Source organism: Epinephelus lanceolatus, chromosome 15, assembly GCF_041903045.1.
Source record: "Epinephelus lanceolatus isolate andai-2023 chromosome 15, ASM4190304v1, whole genome shotgun sequence".
Classification (NCBI taxonomy): Eukaryota; Metazoa; Chordata; class Actinopteri; order Perciformes; family Serranidae; genus Epinephelus; species Epinephelus lanceolatus.
The window spans coordinates 4740043-4757658 of record NC_135748.1 but is presented as its reverse complement, the minus strand read 5'-3'; the positions used below and the strand labels follow the sequence as shown (position 1 = coordinate 4757658).

Below are 17616 nucleotides of genomic sequence, written 5' to 3'. Positions count from 1 at the left end.
TACCATACGCCATTATGGTAAAGCAACTATAGTTTTTGATGGTTATAGTGAAGGTCAAGACAATACTCATCAGAGACGTGGAGAAACCACCCACCCAATCGTTAGCTTCAATGCAAAGACTGAGTTTGTGGGAAGAAAGGATGATTTCCTTTCCATATCTTGTAACAAACAAGGACTTATCAATCTTATGACTGAGGAGCTGGAGAAGAAGGGCTGCACTGTTATCAATGCATCAGCTGATGCAGATGTGGACATAGTCAAAACTGCAGTCAAGGCATCACAACAGCAGACCACAACCTTGATAGGGGAGGATATAGACTTACGTATTCTTCTTCTCTACTATGCTGAGACGAACAATAGAGGCCTCTATTTTTGTTCAGACAAGTCCAAAGCTACTAAAGTGTACGACATCAGAGAGATGAAACAAGTCCTGGGTAGTGACTTGTGTTCCCAGCTGCTGTTTATTCACGCTTTCACAGGATGGGATACAACTTCGCACATTTTTAGTGTCGGTAAACAGTCAGCATTCCAGAAACTTGTGAGTGGTGAATCAACCATCCAATCTTGTGCAAGTGTCTTTCTGCTCCCAAATCAAGCAAGGAATGTCATAGAGGACCATGGGAGCAAGGCAATGGCAGTGTTTGCTAGTTTGTGTGTGAGGTGGATCATAGCGCATCGCCGCTCTTCTTGGTAGTTGTAGGCTATTGTGTGACACTGAGACAGCACCTGGATGCAGGCGACAGATGGGTTTAAAAAACAGACGTATAACAGATGTATAGACGTATCCCTCCTATGGCCTCTCTGTTGATGCTATGTACATAAATAGGATTAATAACCTAATAAATAAATAAAAATTTGAATCATTTTCCAGCACTAGATTCATTTGAAAGGCCATGGAAAATGACTCCCCCCACAGATTTTTTTTAATAGTTTCAAACATAACCTACTTGATACTTTTATACTCATGTTATAGTTTTGTCTTCAGTGCTGCAAACTTGTAAACCTCTGTAGCTCCACTCTGTGCAAAAAGTTAATTTACAGCCCTGCTATTTATTTTATATAATTTTTCATTTACATGTTGTGCAGCTGTATATTTTTATAACAGGAAAACTAAAATCCCTGTCTTTGCACAGTCTAGTGCTTGTGACATCTCAAATGCAGCTTTGACTCGCAAATTAATGTGTAGCCCATTTTGTAGAAAATACCGAAATATATATATGGTTTATCACAATTCAGCCTGAAAATACCAAGATAAAAAAAATTGTACATATGTCCAGCCCTGTATTATGTTGTAGCCAGGTGTTTTATACAGAAGCAGTATAATACGCCACCAGGCAGCATTATAAACTGCCTGTCATACTGCTGCAAAAGGTGCCTCTTTGCATCTAATTCCAGAATCACTGACAAAGTGGTGCTCTTTGATGAGTTGGGAATGAGAATGTCCTGTTAAGTCTTAAAGAAATGTGTTTAATCAAATGATGGCAAATTACAAAGCAAGCAAACCTGGGGCAGGATGTTTCATCACAGGAATTCTGGTCACCTTCTGGTACTTGGGTTGGGGGAGCATGTGTTGGTATTGAGGGGTTAATCTGGCCATGCTGTCTTGTAATATCATACTACCTGTACAACCATGTAGCCTATAAAAAGTGACCATAGGCCTACATGTCAATACGTAATTATGACGTCTTAAATCTTTTTTTGAAGCCATTGAGTTAAAAAAAAACTGGAAAAATAAAAGACAGATTAACACACACCTCCACGAAATGAGAGAGGGAGGAGGCTGTGGAGGAGAGAGAGAGAGAGAGAGAGGGAGTGTGTGTGTGTGTGTGTGTGTGTGTGTGTGTCTCAGAGAGAGATACATGGAGAAAGAGAGAGAGAGACACACACACACACACACACACAGAAAGACAGAGAGAGAGACAGAAAGACAGAGAGGGAGAGAGAGAGAGAGAGCGTTGGTTCACAGAGATAGTGAGTGTCGGGGCTCCAGGTCCAGGAAGGAACAGGAAGTCTCTGGAACAGTTTACCCAGGCTATGGACTGCATATTTCGGGTTGCTCCTGGCGGAGAGGCGGGGGTCGGGCTGCTGGGAGCCTCTATCTGCCCTCTCCTCTCTGCTTCATGTCCTCTTCTCCTCCTCTGAGGGCAGCGGAGGAACTTCACCGGCAGCTCCGGAGCAGCTCGGCCGGCCGGGAGTCTCAGGCTGCCGCGGTGTGTTTGAGGGAGGCGGGCGGGGGGGAGGAAATGCGAAGCAGACTGCTGGTGACCTGAACTTCCTTCCCTCCTGGCTGTTTCAGTCAGGACCTTGCCCATTCAGCATAATGCTCCCGTTCTCCACCCGCAGAAAACCAATTAAGAGCAGTCCGAAGCCGCGGCGGGAGCTGGGGGCGGACGCAGCGGACATAATGCGGACTTTGTGCCCGGTCTGAGCGCAGCAGTCTGCGGATACAAGCTGACCGGCTGGATGTTCAGCAGCAAGACTTTGTGCTTTTCTGAAGGTAAGTAAACGGAGAATTAATGCAAATATGGCTTGGTAATTAAGTCTCTTTTTTTCAAACTAGGATTTATTTTTTTATTTCCCATGTCCACATATTCAGATTTCCCTTTCACATGAACTTACTCCCGTCAAAATAAATGTAGCTAATAAACTGAAATAAACAGGAAAAACCTGCGCCAATTTAAGATTTTCTCCAGTGAAATAACTCTGTACACTTTTTCCGTAAGCGTCAGATCCATTTCATTTTCATTAGGTGTTGGAAAAACATAGACAGGTCCTCATGGATTATACTTAACATGGACTGCGTCAACTACCCGCCAGTTTATTCTCCAGACTGGGGCAGTGCTGCTCAACAACAAAAGCTGGCTTCCTTAATAAAGGCTACTTTTGCAGAAACAATATATGTGTCATAGGATGGATGCTCAGGACCTTGCTGATAAAAACCGCGGAGGGGTCGGGTCACAATAATAAGACTCTGTCTGTTGCCTTGTTTGCCCCCCCAAGGAACATTACATAACTGTTGAACTGCCTTGGCCACAAATCAATGCAATCTGTCAATTGGCTGCTGCTGCCTGGTGCCATTTTATTAATCATCACTACCAACCAGCTAACTAACACTAATAATACATTATCATCACTTCCATAGCAGGGACTGTATTGGATTGTAACTTGTGTGCAGCAGTCAAAGAACTTTTATTGATTTTTTTTCTTGAATTCACCTAAATAATGAAGCTTTTGTTTGTGAGCCATCTAATACCGATGCTGTAGGACATCTCTCCGCTTCTTTTAAATCTTATGACCTTGTGTGCACAGCAGCACCTTTCCTCGTTGCAAGAAGCCCACATCGATCTTAGTTTTGTCCCCTACAAGAAATTTGTCTCATCTTATCTCTGCTGACAGGCTGCGTTCATCACCATCCAGCACTCCTCCTCTCCTCCACCACAACTCAGCTTAATAAATCAAGGGGAGAGAGGAATGCAAAGTCTAGTTTGATTAAAATTAGCACATATTTGACTTTATAGCAAATTATGTGGTAATACTGTATCTGTAACATCCTCTCACACCCCCTCTTTAACCTCTTGATAATTCAGCCTAAGGATGAGTCTTCCTTGTACTGCCTGGGCAGGGCCCTGTCCTAAAGAACTGAAGAGGTTAACACATTCATGGTACTCGTCAGCGAGCCAGTTGTATCCTTCACCAGCTCGCCTCATACCTCATCGCTCACAAAACTCTTTCAGCTGCCTTATTTTAATCCTTTGAATCTGGACGATTTTTAAATGCTCTTTTTGTCAGTATGTTCACGTTCATGGTTATCAACCGAGGAAGGAAAAAAAAAGTTTGAAGCCGCTTAGCGTAGGTTTTCATTTTAGATTAGGGCTCACGTTACTAATCTGCACAGAGACTTTTAAATTTGTTTTTCCCAGCATTTCCACACACCTTTGCCCTCAGTATCTTTTCAAATATCCTTTTCCACTAGCTGTGTGTCTGAGGAATATGTAACAAATCTTAAGTCATTTGTATGCACACTGCTCTCCTCTCCCAATTTACAGTGCTTTTCCAATAGTGGGATAGACAGGGAAAAGAGCTCCTTTGGTCTTTATTTTAGGAGGAAAAAAGAGACTGATTTTTCCATTATTCGTATTTTGCAACAGGTTTCTGGATCCAAATGTCGAGTCTGAGAGAAGCTTTATCGTTGTGGAGCCAGCAGTGTGTGACGTGAAAGGAAGGGAAGCGAGGACGAGGGCATCCAGCGATAACAGTCCAGTGTGCTGTACATGGCTCTGTCAGCATCAAGTGCCGTGAAGAGAGCTCTACCCGGTGGTAAAACAGAAGAGAGGTTGAAAATGTGATGGACTTCACTAATGTCTCCCAACTCAATTATGGACAGTGGCTGGCAAAGGAATCATAGTGCTTAATTAGACCATTACTCTTGTGTTGGGAGGCTTAGGACCAATTACCAAGGGATTACTCAAGACCTTCTTCAGCACCAACCAGGGCATGGTTGTGTTATTCAGCAAACAGCCAAAATCCAATGACTGTTCTGTTGGATTGTTCACTTCCTAATTTCTTATCAGTTTTTTTCCTCTGATTTGGTGTCTGTATTTTTGTCTGATCTGTTTGAAATGGAGATACAGTGGCGTTTATGGAATAAGGACTGGGCCTCCTTTATACGGCCGTGGATACCTATACTGTTAGGCCTTCACCTCCAGTTCTCCCGGGCCTCCAACTGTCCGGAGGAGTGCCGCTGTGATCGCACCTTTGTTTACTGCAACGAACGGAGCCTGACCTCAGTGCCTCTGGGAATCGGTGAGGGTTATAAGACTCTTTACCTCCACAACAACCAAATAAACAATGCTGGTTTTCCCCTAGAGCTCCATCACGTGGCTTCTGTGGAAACTGTGTTTCTGTATGGCAACCAGCTGGATGAGTTCCCCATCAACCTGCCCAAAAATGTAAGGGTTCTCCATCTGCAGGAGAACAACATTCAGACTATCTCCAGAGCGGCTCTGGCTCAGCTTCTCTGGCTGGAGGAGCTGCATTTAGATGATAACTCCATTTCTACTGTGGGGGTGGAGGAAGGGGCCTTCCGTGAGGCAGTTAGCTTAAAGATGCTCTTTCTCACCAAAAACCACCTGAGCAGTGTGCCTATTGGTCTTCCAGATGATCTGAAAGAGTTGCGATTGGATGAGAACCGGATTGCGGTCATAGCAGAGGAAGCATTTAGGAACGTTACTCGCCTGCAGCGCCTCCTGTTGGATGGGAACCTGTTGACAGATGAAGGGATCGCACCAGGGACCTTTCAAGACCTGGTCACCCTGAGGGAGCTGTCCCTGGCCCGCAACTCACTCACTTACCCTCCCCCATACCTCCCTGGGGACGTGCTTATCAAATTAAACTTTCAGGAAAATCAGATAAATAGAATCCCTGCCAGGGCATTCGCAGGGTTGCACAAGCTGGAGAGGCTGGATATTTCTAACAACCAGCTGCAGTCACTGACAGAGGGGGTCTTTGACGATCTCGTCAGTCTCAGACAGCTCACTGTTCGGAACAATCTTTGGCTGTGCGACTGCAGCATCAAATGGGTTGTGTCGTGGCTCAAATCCCTGCCGGCCTCCCTCAATGTGCGTGGCTTTATGTGCCATAAACCTGAAAAATTCCGGGGCATGGTGATCAGAGAGCTGAGTGCTGAGCTGGTCCAATGCCCGCAGAGCACAGTGACAGCACGTCTGCCTACCTCACCATCTGATATTGCTCTGATCCCATCCCTGTCATCTTCCACAGACTCCCCCCAATTCCCTCACTATGTTTCCTCCTCCTCCTCCAGACATCCCGTCTCCACATTACCCACCCTCTTCCCTGTCTACTCAACCAGAGAGGCGGGGCTAAGGACTAAGCAACCTCTGGATCCCAGGAGGGAGACTTTGCAGGTCAGCTTTGCCCTACTAAATGGCTCTGCTATCCACGTCAGCTGGGTGGCAGCCTTTCCAGTCACTGCCTACAAGGTGACCTGGGCCAGGATGGGCCCAAGTCTGACAGGGGACACTGTCAGGGAGAGGATAGTGGGTGGGGATCATCGAGGGATCCGACTGGCTAATCTTGAGCCAAAGTCCACCTATCGGATCTGTGTCATTCCCTTGGATGCATTCAATAATTACCGTCCCAAAGATGATACTGTGTGCACTGAGGCCATGACGACAGCGGCCTCTTTCAGTCCTGACAACAATAAAAGACCGTCGGGGCCTGAGCAGGCCACACAACAGGAACCCAGCTCGCCTTTCTTGCTGGCTGGGCTGATTGGCGGGGCTGTGATTGTGGTACTGGTGGCACTCCTCAGCATCTTCTGCTGGCACATGCACAAAAAAAGTCGCTCCAAGTCCTCCACCAAGTGGAAATACAACCGGGGTCGGAGAAAAGATGACTATTGCGAGGCAGGCACCAAGAAAGATAATTCCATCCTGGAAATGACTGAGACTAGCTTCCAGATAGTCTCACTTAACAACGAACAGCTCCTCAAGGGAGATTTCCGCATTCAGCCTATTTACACCCCTAATGGAGGCATCGGCTTTCGAGACTGCCCCCTGGAGAACAACAGCACAGTCTACTGCAAGAACAATGTTCAGGATGCAGACTTTTGTGGCACATGATGGTTTCGGAAAGCACCAGGAGCGTTTTTTACTGACAACTACCCACATTTTACTGGACACTGTACAGTGTTAATATTATTTGAAACCCCTGTGTCTTCAAGAAATGTAATTTATACAACTAACTGGATGATATCTTTTATATAACAATGGATTTATAAGTTATTGGTTTCTGGAGTTGTGTTGTTTGAGTTCTGTGCACACAGACATGTACAATCAGGATTCATTTATTTCTAAGTATTAAGGATGGGCTTTATTTTGATTTTCAGTAATACTGAATGATTTTGAAGTCATTGTATACTATAACTACAACAGATACAGAATCCACACTGTAGCTGCAGTGCATCCTAACAGTACTAAAAGCAGGTGGTAGAATTCTGTGTGTGGAGAAAAGAGACAGGCACAAACCAGCTACATTCACCAGTAGAGGGCATAGTTTTCTGGAAAGCACACAGTCCACCACTCTTCCTGTGTGTTTTTAATCAAGTCATTCAGTTATGTGGCACATTTGTTTAATTGCCATGACAGTCAATAGAGATGCAAATTATTGGATTCCTGCTCTTGAAAGAGGACATATTTTTATGCAAATGTGATTTCTCTCTGCTTCAAAACTAAATTTAAAGGTCACCCTTATTAAACATTCACAGAAAATGGCAGGCCGCAGCGCTTTCACCTGCTTTTCAAGATTAATACATTATCACAGTTAAGAGGTCATGTTATTAATGCTGGCTGTGCCTGATGGTGGGTGTCACAAAGTGAGCTGCAAAAAAGCACATCTGCCATCTGCTGTATGTTTAACCCATGAAGAACCAACTCTTTGCTTTTGTTCAGCAAAAATAATGTTATGATAACACAGTACATATATATGTATATATATATATATATATATATATATATATATATATATATATATACATGTGCCTTGAAGTTATCAGCTTACAATGTCTTTTGAATCCATGTTTTTTGCACAAAAGGTGTATTGTATATACATTCAATTGAATTGTTGTTATGGAAACCTTTTGCTCTCGATTATTTATTTACCCTCATTACACATTTAATTAAAAACATATCTCCAAAAGTGAACTTATCCCTCATGATCTGTTCTAGAATGATCATTAACTCAAAGTGTTCAAAGTATACTCATGTGGGAGAGCTCAGTGATATCAGCAGAGGTCTGTTTGGAGAGGGAAGTGTCCTTTGAGGATGACGAGTGTAAGCTCAAAAGTCACAGAGACTGCACTTAAAGTGCTACTTAACACAAAACCATATTAAACCAGCCTCACTGCTAAACCGTGTACAGCTGTGTGCAGGCACATGGGAACCACCTGCTGAAGCAGTCAAACAATAGTCTAAAGTGCAACACACACCGCCGCCGTACGCCGCGCGTCAAAACGCCCGCCTCCATTATATTCTATGAACCAACCCACACTGGCGCCTGCCGATGCGCCGCTCTGCTTCAGCCCACTGCTCTATTTCCAGCGCGGCCGGCGCTCATGGCGGCGCTGCGAGAAAAGCCTTTTATGTACGTCTCGTCTCGTAGGATCAACTCCGGTTGTTTCAAATTTTTAATAAGACGACTTTGATAAGAAACTCACCTGTGAAATTCAAGTTGTTGTTGCCTCTTTTTCCTCTTCTTCTTCTGTTACTAGCAGTTGGCAACCGTTGGCAACTAGTGTAGGTACAGCCACCTAGCGGGCTGGGGTGGGAAATACATGTTGACGGTGCCGCTGCGTGCCGCTGCCAGTGTGTGTTGGGGGGCGGCACTTGACGGCCACAGCGCCGCTCCGGCGGCGGTGTGTGTTGCACTTAAGTCTGTGGCATGTTAGGTTGTTTTGTACCTTGATGAGGAATTATGAAGAAGTATTTAATGACTTTTTAACTAATGAAAGTCATAGCTTCAAATGTGTCATTGTTTGAACTGGTACATTTGTACTCTCTACGGTCCCGATCACTGCCATTTTTGCAATGCTACGGACCTTGTGTTTTTGCTGTCTTGGTGCCTGGCATTTTTGCTGGAGTGCTCTGAACTCCTTGAGTTGAAAAAACTTAGACTCAGTGGTCTCCCTGTAGTTAGTATTCATTTTTGTTTTGCTAGGCCAGACGATAGACAACAGGTTGTTAAACTGCTCCCTAGTCATCCTAAAATATGCCTGGACCATGACCATGTCCATCATGGTGGCAAAGCTCCTGGGCCAACTAGTGGTACTCCCCATGATCCATCCTTTTTTTTAGGGTCTCATGTACCCACACAGATCTCTGTTTTCCTGTGCCCAACAAACTATTTGCTGAGCCTCTCATCCACAACCAGAGCTACAGCAAGTACCCTCTGCCTGTCCATTGTAGGAACTAGCTACTAATTACTGTCAAATAAATAAGATAAAATTAAAAAAAATAATAAAAAATAAATGGTAGGTTGATTACATGGAAAGTATAGGGTAAATTGGTGATGGAGTGGTTGCCTGGCAACAATAAAAAGCCGCAGCAAGCGTTTATTTTTTTCACTAGTGGCATTCACTTCAAAGGCAGTGCGGTGTGCCTTGCGTTTTGCAACCTGCAAACTCTTTCTGTGTGATCGGAGTCCAACGCTGTGAACAGTCCAGTCACCAGACAAAAATGTACGTCTCTGCAAACTACAGATATGTTACATTTTTATGTTTCATACGTATCAAATCAGTGTTATGAGCTGATTGTGTCATTTGGAGGTCAAGGGGATGATGGATGACATGTTCCTTAGGCAAGACGGCTGCCCAGCTGCAGATCACTGCTGAAATCAACAAATAACAAAAATGGTTGTATTTTAGCGGGTCATTGCTGCGTTTCCTGCACCGTTTTAGGTACTTAACACTTGTTTTTTTTTGTAGCAATCTGTTGCTTTTTACAGAGACATTGCTGCTTTTACAGCAGGAAGCGAGCCTCTAAAAGAGGGTATTTTAGACCAAAACATGATGTTTTTCTAACCATAATCAAGGTGTTTTTTGTACCTAAGCCTATCCACACGTTCACCACAGCTGAAACTTAAGGATAAATGTATTTGCTACATAACATAGTGCAAATGTAACATATCCGTGGTTTGCAGAAATGCACAATGCCAACAGTTTTTCTGGCGACTGGGTTGCTGTCAGATAGGGCTTTTTCACTTCAGGATATTAATGACTTCTATCCTGAAGCTTCCCATAACCAGAACTAATAAGAATCCTGTAAAGTCAAGGTTCTGACATGTTTTACATTACATTTTACAAACCAAAATGTTTTGTATTTATGTAATTTGTATGCCTTTCTGTTTGAACACACTTCCTTGCTAAACATGTTCTGCATTATTAATTCCGTTTGTTGCAAAGCAGCTGCTTTCAGCACTGCAAACTAAAGTCCATTTTCTTCTCTTGTACATTGGTCTTGGCTACACATCACTACAGCTCCAAAAAAAATTTAATATATAAGAATCACATTTTAAGTTTAAGAGGTTAACTTAATTCAGGTATGTTTTTTACCTGAAGATGCAGCATTGCCTCTGCTTTATCGTTGGTTCTTTGTCATTGTTATTGTGTTCTTATGTTGTCATTACATTAGATTTCAGTGGTTCCAGTAGTATCAATGAATGCTGACACATCTCTGGGAAAAATGGAAATTTACATGGCATTACAATTTTTCAAGTACCTGTACCTTTTCAAATATTCTTTATTTCAAAAGATTCTGCTTTGAAAAGGATAAGTGGGCCTGAATGAGGTACTTATACGGTGTATGAAGCTCAGTTTAGACCAATGATTCATGATGAGATCAAACTGTTTTAAAATGTCGGCGAAGGGCAGCGGGTTTTAGAACGTGCAACACATGACCTGTTTCTACAGCCAAGTGGCTTGTAGTGAAATCCACTGGTTAAGTCAAAATGACCGCAGATGGCGTGTTCACTTGCTGTGTCCATGTCGGATGGTAGGTGGCTGCTGCTGCTCGCTGTATGTGCTTATGCCCCCTCCACACACATACATTCTCACTGACCGATTAATTTGTGCTGGTTATTTATATTATCACTATTACAAATGCAACTGTAGCCAGTATTTCACTATCACTATCCTCATTCAAATTTTAATAAGCTACAAATTATATTCAGCCACAAAATAAGCCTGGAAAGCTGGAAATCAGAACGGAAGTACAGAGAGTTGTTGCATGGAGATGATACACCGTCTCATCTAGTTGCATTGGTGTGAACCGGCAGGACTCAAGTGCAACACACACCGCTGCCGGCGTGGCACTGTGGCCGTCAACACACACTGGCAGCGGTGCGCAGCGGCACCGTCAACGTGTATTTCCCACCCCAGCCCGCTAGGTGGCTGTACCTACACTAGTTGCCAACGGTTGCCAATTGCTAGTAACGGAAGAAGAAGAGGAAAAACTTTGAGGCAACAACAACTTGGATTTCACAGGTGAGTTTCTTATCAAAGTCGTCTTATTAAAAATTTGAAACAACCGGAGTTGATACTACGGCGGGCGAAACGTACATAAAAGGCTTTTCTTGCAGCGCCGCCATGAGCGCCGGCTGTGCTGGAAATAGAGCAGTGGGCTGAAGCAGAGCGGCGCTGCGCGTCGGCCGGCGCCAGTGTGGGTTGGTTCATAGAATATAATGGAGGCGGGCGTTTTGACGCACGGCGTATGGCGGCGGTGTGTGTTGCACTTCACAACTGCCAGGTCTCAGGGTAAATCTTTGGTCTGAACTGGGCTTTACCTACAGTAGATGGTGACTGGTGTGCCCCCAGTTTGGAGAAGCAGGAAGGAGTACCAAAACCAGAACTCAGCAATGTACTGCTGTGGATGGGTGCAGCAGCAAAATTTATTTTAGCAACCTAAAAAAAAAAATCAGTATCAATGTTGGCTGACACTATATTTAGAATATTTTCACTGCTTCCGTAGTGATAGTAGTGAAGGTAAAATGGAGCGTGAGATGGATGGGTGGTTTAGTGCTGTTTCTCCAGTGATGCAGGCACTGCGCCGCACTGTTGTGGCAGAGAGGGAGCTGAGCTGGAAAGAGAAGCTTTCGATTTACTGGTCTATTTACGTTCCAACCCTCAACTATAGTCATGAGCACTGGGTAGTCACCGAAATAATGAGATTGCAGATACAAAAGGGTGAAATTTGTTTCCTTCGTGGGGTGGCTGGGCTCAGCCTTAGAGATAGGGTGAGGAGCACAGACATCTGGAAGGAGCTCGCAGTGGAGCCTCTCCTCCTTCGCGTCCGAAGGGGTCAGTTAAGGTGGTTCGGGCATCTGATTAGGATGCCCCCTGGGTTCCTCTTATTAGAGGTGTTCTGGGCATGTCCCACTGTTGGGAGGCCCCAGGGTAGACCCAGAACATGCTGGAGGGATCACATATCTCATCTGGCTTGGGAATGCCTTGGGGTCCCCCAGGAGAAGCTGGAAAACGTTGCTGGGGAGAGGGACGTCTGGGGTTCTTGGCTTGGCCTGTGGCCCGAATGACCGCATACTTAGGCAAGTAAAGTTACTGAGGTCAGGTTTAGGAAAACAAAAATAAAAGCAGCAACAACAACAACAACAAAACAAACAAGAAAAACATGGTGAGGACGTACCTTAAAATGACTCAAAGTTCACTTAAAGTTCACATGGATCCAAAAACGCGACTCCAGGTGTAGTGCAAATGCAATACGACCCATAGTTATGAGAGTGAGACTGCGTCATAAGAGAACTTTCAGGCTCAAATTAGGGTTTTAAAGTAATTTTCAACATCATACAGAACAGCTCTTACAGTCATTAAATATCAGCCACATTTGTAGACAGTTTGATTTGCATTGCACTGTATGGCATTTGAGAATCAAAAAACTGTATTGTAACTTCAGAGGACTTGATCCCACATTCCGATGTTTTTTTTCATTTTGTCTAATTCAAGATGAAAATGTAGCTTTAAAATTGCAGGAAGAGTATAAATGATGAATCAGTTGTGAGGCAGGATACTGTACTCCATTGCTTGATATGCCTCTGGGACATACGGATCTTATTACTCTGACTTCTTTATTCTGTATGAACTGTGTTGGACAGTATTTAATCTTACTGATGGCCACAGATTCATATTTCTTGCCAGCGAAGCAGACATTAGTTCTTTCTAATATGTCTTAGTAGATACACACAGAGGCAGGAACAAAAGACAGTAGATATAGCTGCAAATATACTGTAGCTTCTCTTCAAAACCACATTTTTAGATTGTCAGCAAGCCAAATCTCAGGATTATACTGGTTTATCACAACTTGGGTCTTTTTCTAGTTTTGGCCTACCTTCCTATCAGTAATGATAACATTACACACACCATGTTAATTGCTGAGATCAGAAAAAGTCAGTCAGACAAGACAAGAAACACAAGCAGTGTGCTGATCAGACAGGCTGTAAAGAAAATTCCAGGTTTATCAAAGTAACAGTGACCATCACAGTTTACAGATCCACCTTCTGCTTCAACCACTTAAGGTGGTTCAGATAATCTGTATAAACTGATAGTCTTGATAACCTGTCTTGGTTGTCCGACTACATTTTTCTTGACCCTTCAAATTTTTATACCTCTGCACCGGCGACAGTGTTAGCTGGAGGCATTGTGTTTTCAGGTTGTCTATTCATCCATCCACTCCTCATGTATGTGTTACCCCAGGAACAAACTTGGCACACGCCCACTTAGCCTCAACTATACAATGATTACATTTGGTGGTCAAAGGTTAAAGTCGCATTAGGATAAAATAATGAAGTGATAGCATTTTATCCAGCTGGCCACTAACATCTTTCAACACTGATATTTGGTTGAATTTAGGTTGTGATGTTGAGTGACCAAAATTCAATGTCGGAGCAACGTCTAATGCCAACATCAATTCGATGTAGAATACTGATGATAGATGACATTGATATTTTGTTGGTTTTAAGTTGTGTTGTTAAATAACAGAAGTCAGACTTCTTTCAAACATCTCTCGCCAACATCATCTTGAAGTAGAATACCAACATTTTGTCTTAAGACATGAGAACAAAACCAAACATCTGTAAAACATCATAATGTTAATGTCCACACATCTTGAAATTTATCACTAGACGTTTAAAATGTTGTCAACACGATTTTCATTCCAACCAAAATTTAATGTCTGTCAGACATAAGAGGCATTTTGGTTTCCGGCAAGGTATATCCAAAAGGACAAAGGTCAACTTCACTGTGACATCATAAAGTTTTCTGGACATTATTCAACACGAAAGCTCAGGAGCAGTGGGCAAGACATTTGGCGACATACTAAATTAGTGACACTAGTCTTGGGTGTCCACCTTAAACTGTTCTGATTGTATAGATCTTCTGTGCTGCCTGGATGAAGGTGTGTGAGGTGTGTGTGAAGAATCCATGTTTTGAATTTAAATTTATAGCTTCTTAGCAGCAACATCTGTAATCATTGTCTACTGTCATGGCTACATGTCAGTCTGGGCTGACATGGTTGTAAACTGCAACTTGAGTAGTTGGCGGAGGCATACAATAGTGAGATGGTAAATCCAGTTCTTTTCAGCAATGTCACCATTTGCTCACATCTCAGCAATGACTTTGGAGAATAAAATGTTATCAGAAGTGACACAAATGAAATAAAAACTGCAAAAAACAGCATCCAAGTTGTAATAAACTGGAATTATCAAATCAAAACTTATGTTGTGTGGACACTGAGAGGATATGCTCTTTTGGTTTTTAAGTCTGTCTTAATACAACACTCACATGCTACATATACAGTCTGGTGTAATAATTACTGGTCAGTGTAACCTTCCTGCCCATACTGGCTGTAAAGCTGTAAATCCCTTCCTACACTGTAAAATCTACAGTCCTTCCCAATGGAATTCATGTGAGGAGTCAGCAGTCGGCAGTCAAATCAAGTGAATATCTTTCTTTGTCTGTCTCTGTCTTGACAGGACAAGTTATGTGTTTTAGCAGTGGTTTAATGAGCCCTTGTTTACTTCTTATGTTCCAATGCCGTGAAAACTATATCTGAAAGTACCTATACCTCCAAGCATACACTGTGTGGTTGCGATAACAGAATGAGTTGACATGAATTAAGTGTTTTTCATTGTGTTTTTGTTTTTAACCACTCTTCTGTGGTTCATAAAGTGTGATACATTTAATTAGTACATCATTATTGACAACACAATTTTTTTAACACCCCTGATGATGACATCAGTATTTGTCTCAGTGAGGCAAATGGCAGCGAGATGATTGAACACTGAATAGAAATAGAAGAGTGCTAGGGCTGTCAAAAGCACCATGAAATTGAGTTTGAATATTTTCGAATTAATTTAGTAGAGTTCGAATAATATTCGAATTTATTAATATTATTATTTTTTTATTTTTCAAAAAAAACCCCACAAAAAATAAGATGCTTATTGCTGGCGCAATATGAACGTGGCACTCGGATGAAAACACCCGTTCTGACCTCACTGAAGTGCCAGGTATGACCAACTTCTGCCTCGCTATCTGAGCAATGTTTGGATACTTCAGTGCATAGTTTTCCACCACAAGAGTGGATCCTGGTCTACTGGTAGTGGTGTCTCATTCTGGTAACGTTTCATCTCTTCTTCAAAAAGGGTAGGCAGGGAGGCAGCAGGTGCAACACTCTCCCTGTATGTCTCTCCGAACATGTCACACATCGTGGACAGCGGATTGGGTAGTGTTTGTGCAGCAGGCTTCTCCGTCGGCGCCTCTCCCTCCGTCGCTGCGTCCCTCTCTGGCCCGGCTTGTGCGTGAGCCATCTCCGCCCGAACAGGATTCGCAGTGATATCATGGCCGTCGCAACCGGACAGGCAAATTAGGCAATTGCCTAGGGCCCCAAGCTGGAAGGGGGCCCCCAGAGACGGCTGACATTGGTCCATATCAATGACAATATGATGGAACCCCTATAGACACTGCAACAACGACAACACGTTGGAATCCCCCCTAATGGGGCCCCCTACTAGCTGCTGTTTGCGAGTGGCTAAGTAGGGTGACCAGACGTCCCGCATTGTGCGGGACTGCACAGAATTTCTGTCTCTTTTCACGTGTCACGCAAATTGAGACCATGTCCCGCATGATTGGTTGCCACCCGCGCTAGCATTGTTGGAGTACTGTAGTACTACGGTATCTCACGGTACCACTACTGTAGGATAAGTTCAAAGTCCAATTGCAAGAGAGTGAGTGTCCATGTGCCGTCCAATAATGGCGCGCTCTGGCCACCTGGCACTCAATATGCTGCTGCAGTGGTTTGTATCCAGTGACATTTCAGGTATTAGCTGAGCTGGTGAGTATCTTTAAGCAGTGAAAGTTACTATTTATTTCTTTTTACTTGTAGGTTAGATTTGTTTATATATGCTACAGTGATTTGTTTTCCACAGAGCTCTACGGTGCGAGCATTTTACTCGCATTTGCGACTAAAAATAGTTTTGCGCAAGCAAAACAAATCATTCAGGAGCACGCTGTGCAAGTACAGATTTCAACCAGCAGCAGAAATGAAAGGCGAATCCTGACGGTTGTGGGTTGAACGGGGGTCACAGACGCTGTATTCCTGCCAAATATGGCGCAAGATAAGGGCTTACCGGTGACGGAGAAGTCTGGCTCCAGGTCCAATAATTTCCTCTGTTGATTTCATGACTGCCCAGAAATACCTGAACAGCCAAGCCGTGGCGGCACACAGGTATGTGATGTGTCAGAGGAGAAACGAGCCATTCACATTTCTCTCTTTGTGGCAGGTAACAAACCTACTTGTGAAGGGACTGTTCTTAACTTATCAGAGGAGGAGGGTGGCTGGTTGATTTTTATTTTATTTATTTATTTTATTTTGATCCCCCCTATGTTAATCACTTATTGATGCTGTTTTTGAAGTATGAATAAGTCAATAAGTAATTTATTCCACTGAAATATCATTGACGTATTATAGAAAAGTGGGGGGCCTCCAAGGTGCCTCTTGCCTGGGGCCTCCAGAGTGTCTTGAAACAGCCCAAAGTGATATACAACATTATTAATAGTATTAATTAATTATTAATTATATTCGAATGATCAAATTTAGGTTCAAACTTATAAAAAATATATATATTAGAATATATTTCGAACTTTTTTGACAGCCCTAATGAGTGCAAGTGTGTTCCAGTTTGAATTGTTCACATGGCTTGTTAACTGGCCACACAAATCAGGTGCTGAGAGGATTTAAAGAGGGCACTGAAAATGACCATTTACATGCAGTGACACTATCAGTACAAAAAAGAGGTGGATGTTAGGAAGGGATCTCTTCACTAACAGCAGGGAGGTAAGTAAGTATTTCAGTATAAGTATTTCAGCTAGAGCTGAGCCACTGAATTCATTTTTCCAGCAACAGAAAATATTTATGATATTTCATAACTGTGTCTTTTTTCAAGAATTTGGATTCCGTTGTCTTATTCATCCATTCATTTTCTGTAAGGGTGGTAATTGTAGGTTTTTTTTGTTTTGTTTTGTTTTGTCTTTTATTGCTCTCAGGCCACATTGACAGTTTAAAATGATGAGCCTCTTTTATTGTTTTACCAATCTTGAGCATTGTGGATTGAAAAAACAACATCGGGTACAGTGGTTAAAGTAGGTGGTTTCAATCATAAAAATTGCAGATAAAGTTAAACAACTGCCACCCTCTGGCTGAAATCTGACTGAAATCAAAAGTGAAGTTTGCCTGTTGAAAATGGCACTCAGTAGTAAATACATAGTTAAACCAGCAGTCATGATATGATGTATTTAAATTTGGTAACACCATTACATCTTACTGCATTGTGACAGTCTCAGGTCGTTTCCTTCAGAAGAGCTATGGCAACATGGTCAGATGGAACCATGACATGATGGCAGTTATTCAACTTGTGCAGTAAAGACTGAGAAAGGTAATACAATCAGTAGAAGTCAGTCAGCAGAAAAGATTTACTATCCATCCGTGCAAATTACAGTTGTAGTGAAATGGTCCAACCAGCCAGGTGTGTCCGTCCTGC

The 17616-nt window shown here is 42.9% G+C and overlaps 1 protein-coding gene and 1 pseudogene across 1 annotated transcript; one reads left to right on the top strand and one right to left on the bottom strand.

Moving 5' to 3' along the window:
* LOC144467048 (uncharacterized) overlaps window positions 1-17616 on the bottom strand; it is a 472102-nt pseudogene that overhangs the window by 291735 nt on the left and 162751 nt on the right.
* On the top strand, window positions 1904-7947 carry LOC117266729 (leucine-rich repeat transmembrane protein FLRT2). The gene is made up of 2 exons (XM_033642054.2): window positions 1904-2497; window positions 4149-7947. Exon 2 carries the CDS (start codon window positions 4620-4622, stop codon window positions 6639-6641), a length of 2022 nt encoding a protein of 673 aa, XP_033497945.1. The 5' UTR covers window positions 1904-2497; window positions 4149-4619; the 3' UTR covers window positions 6642-7947.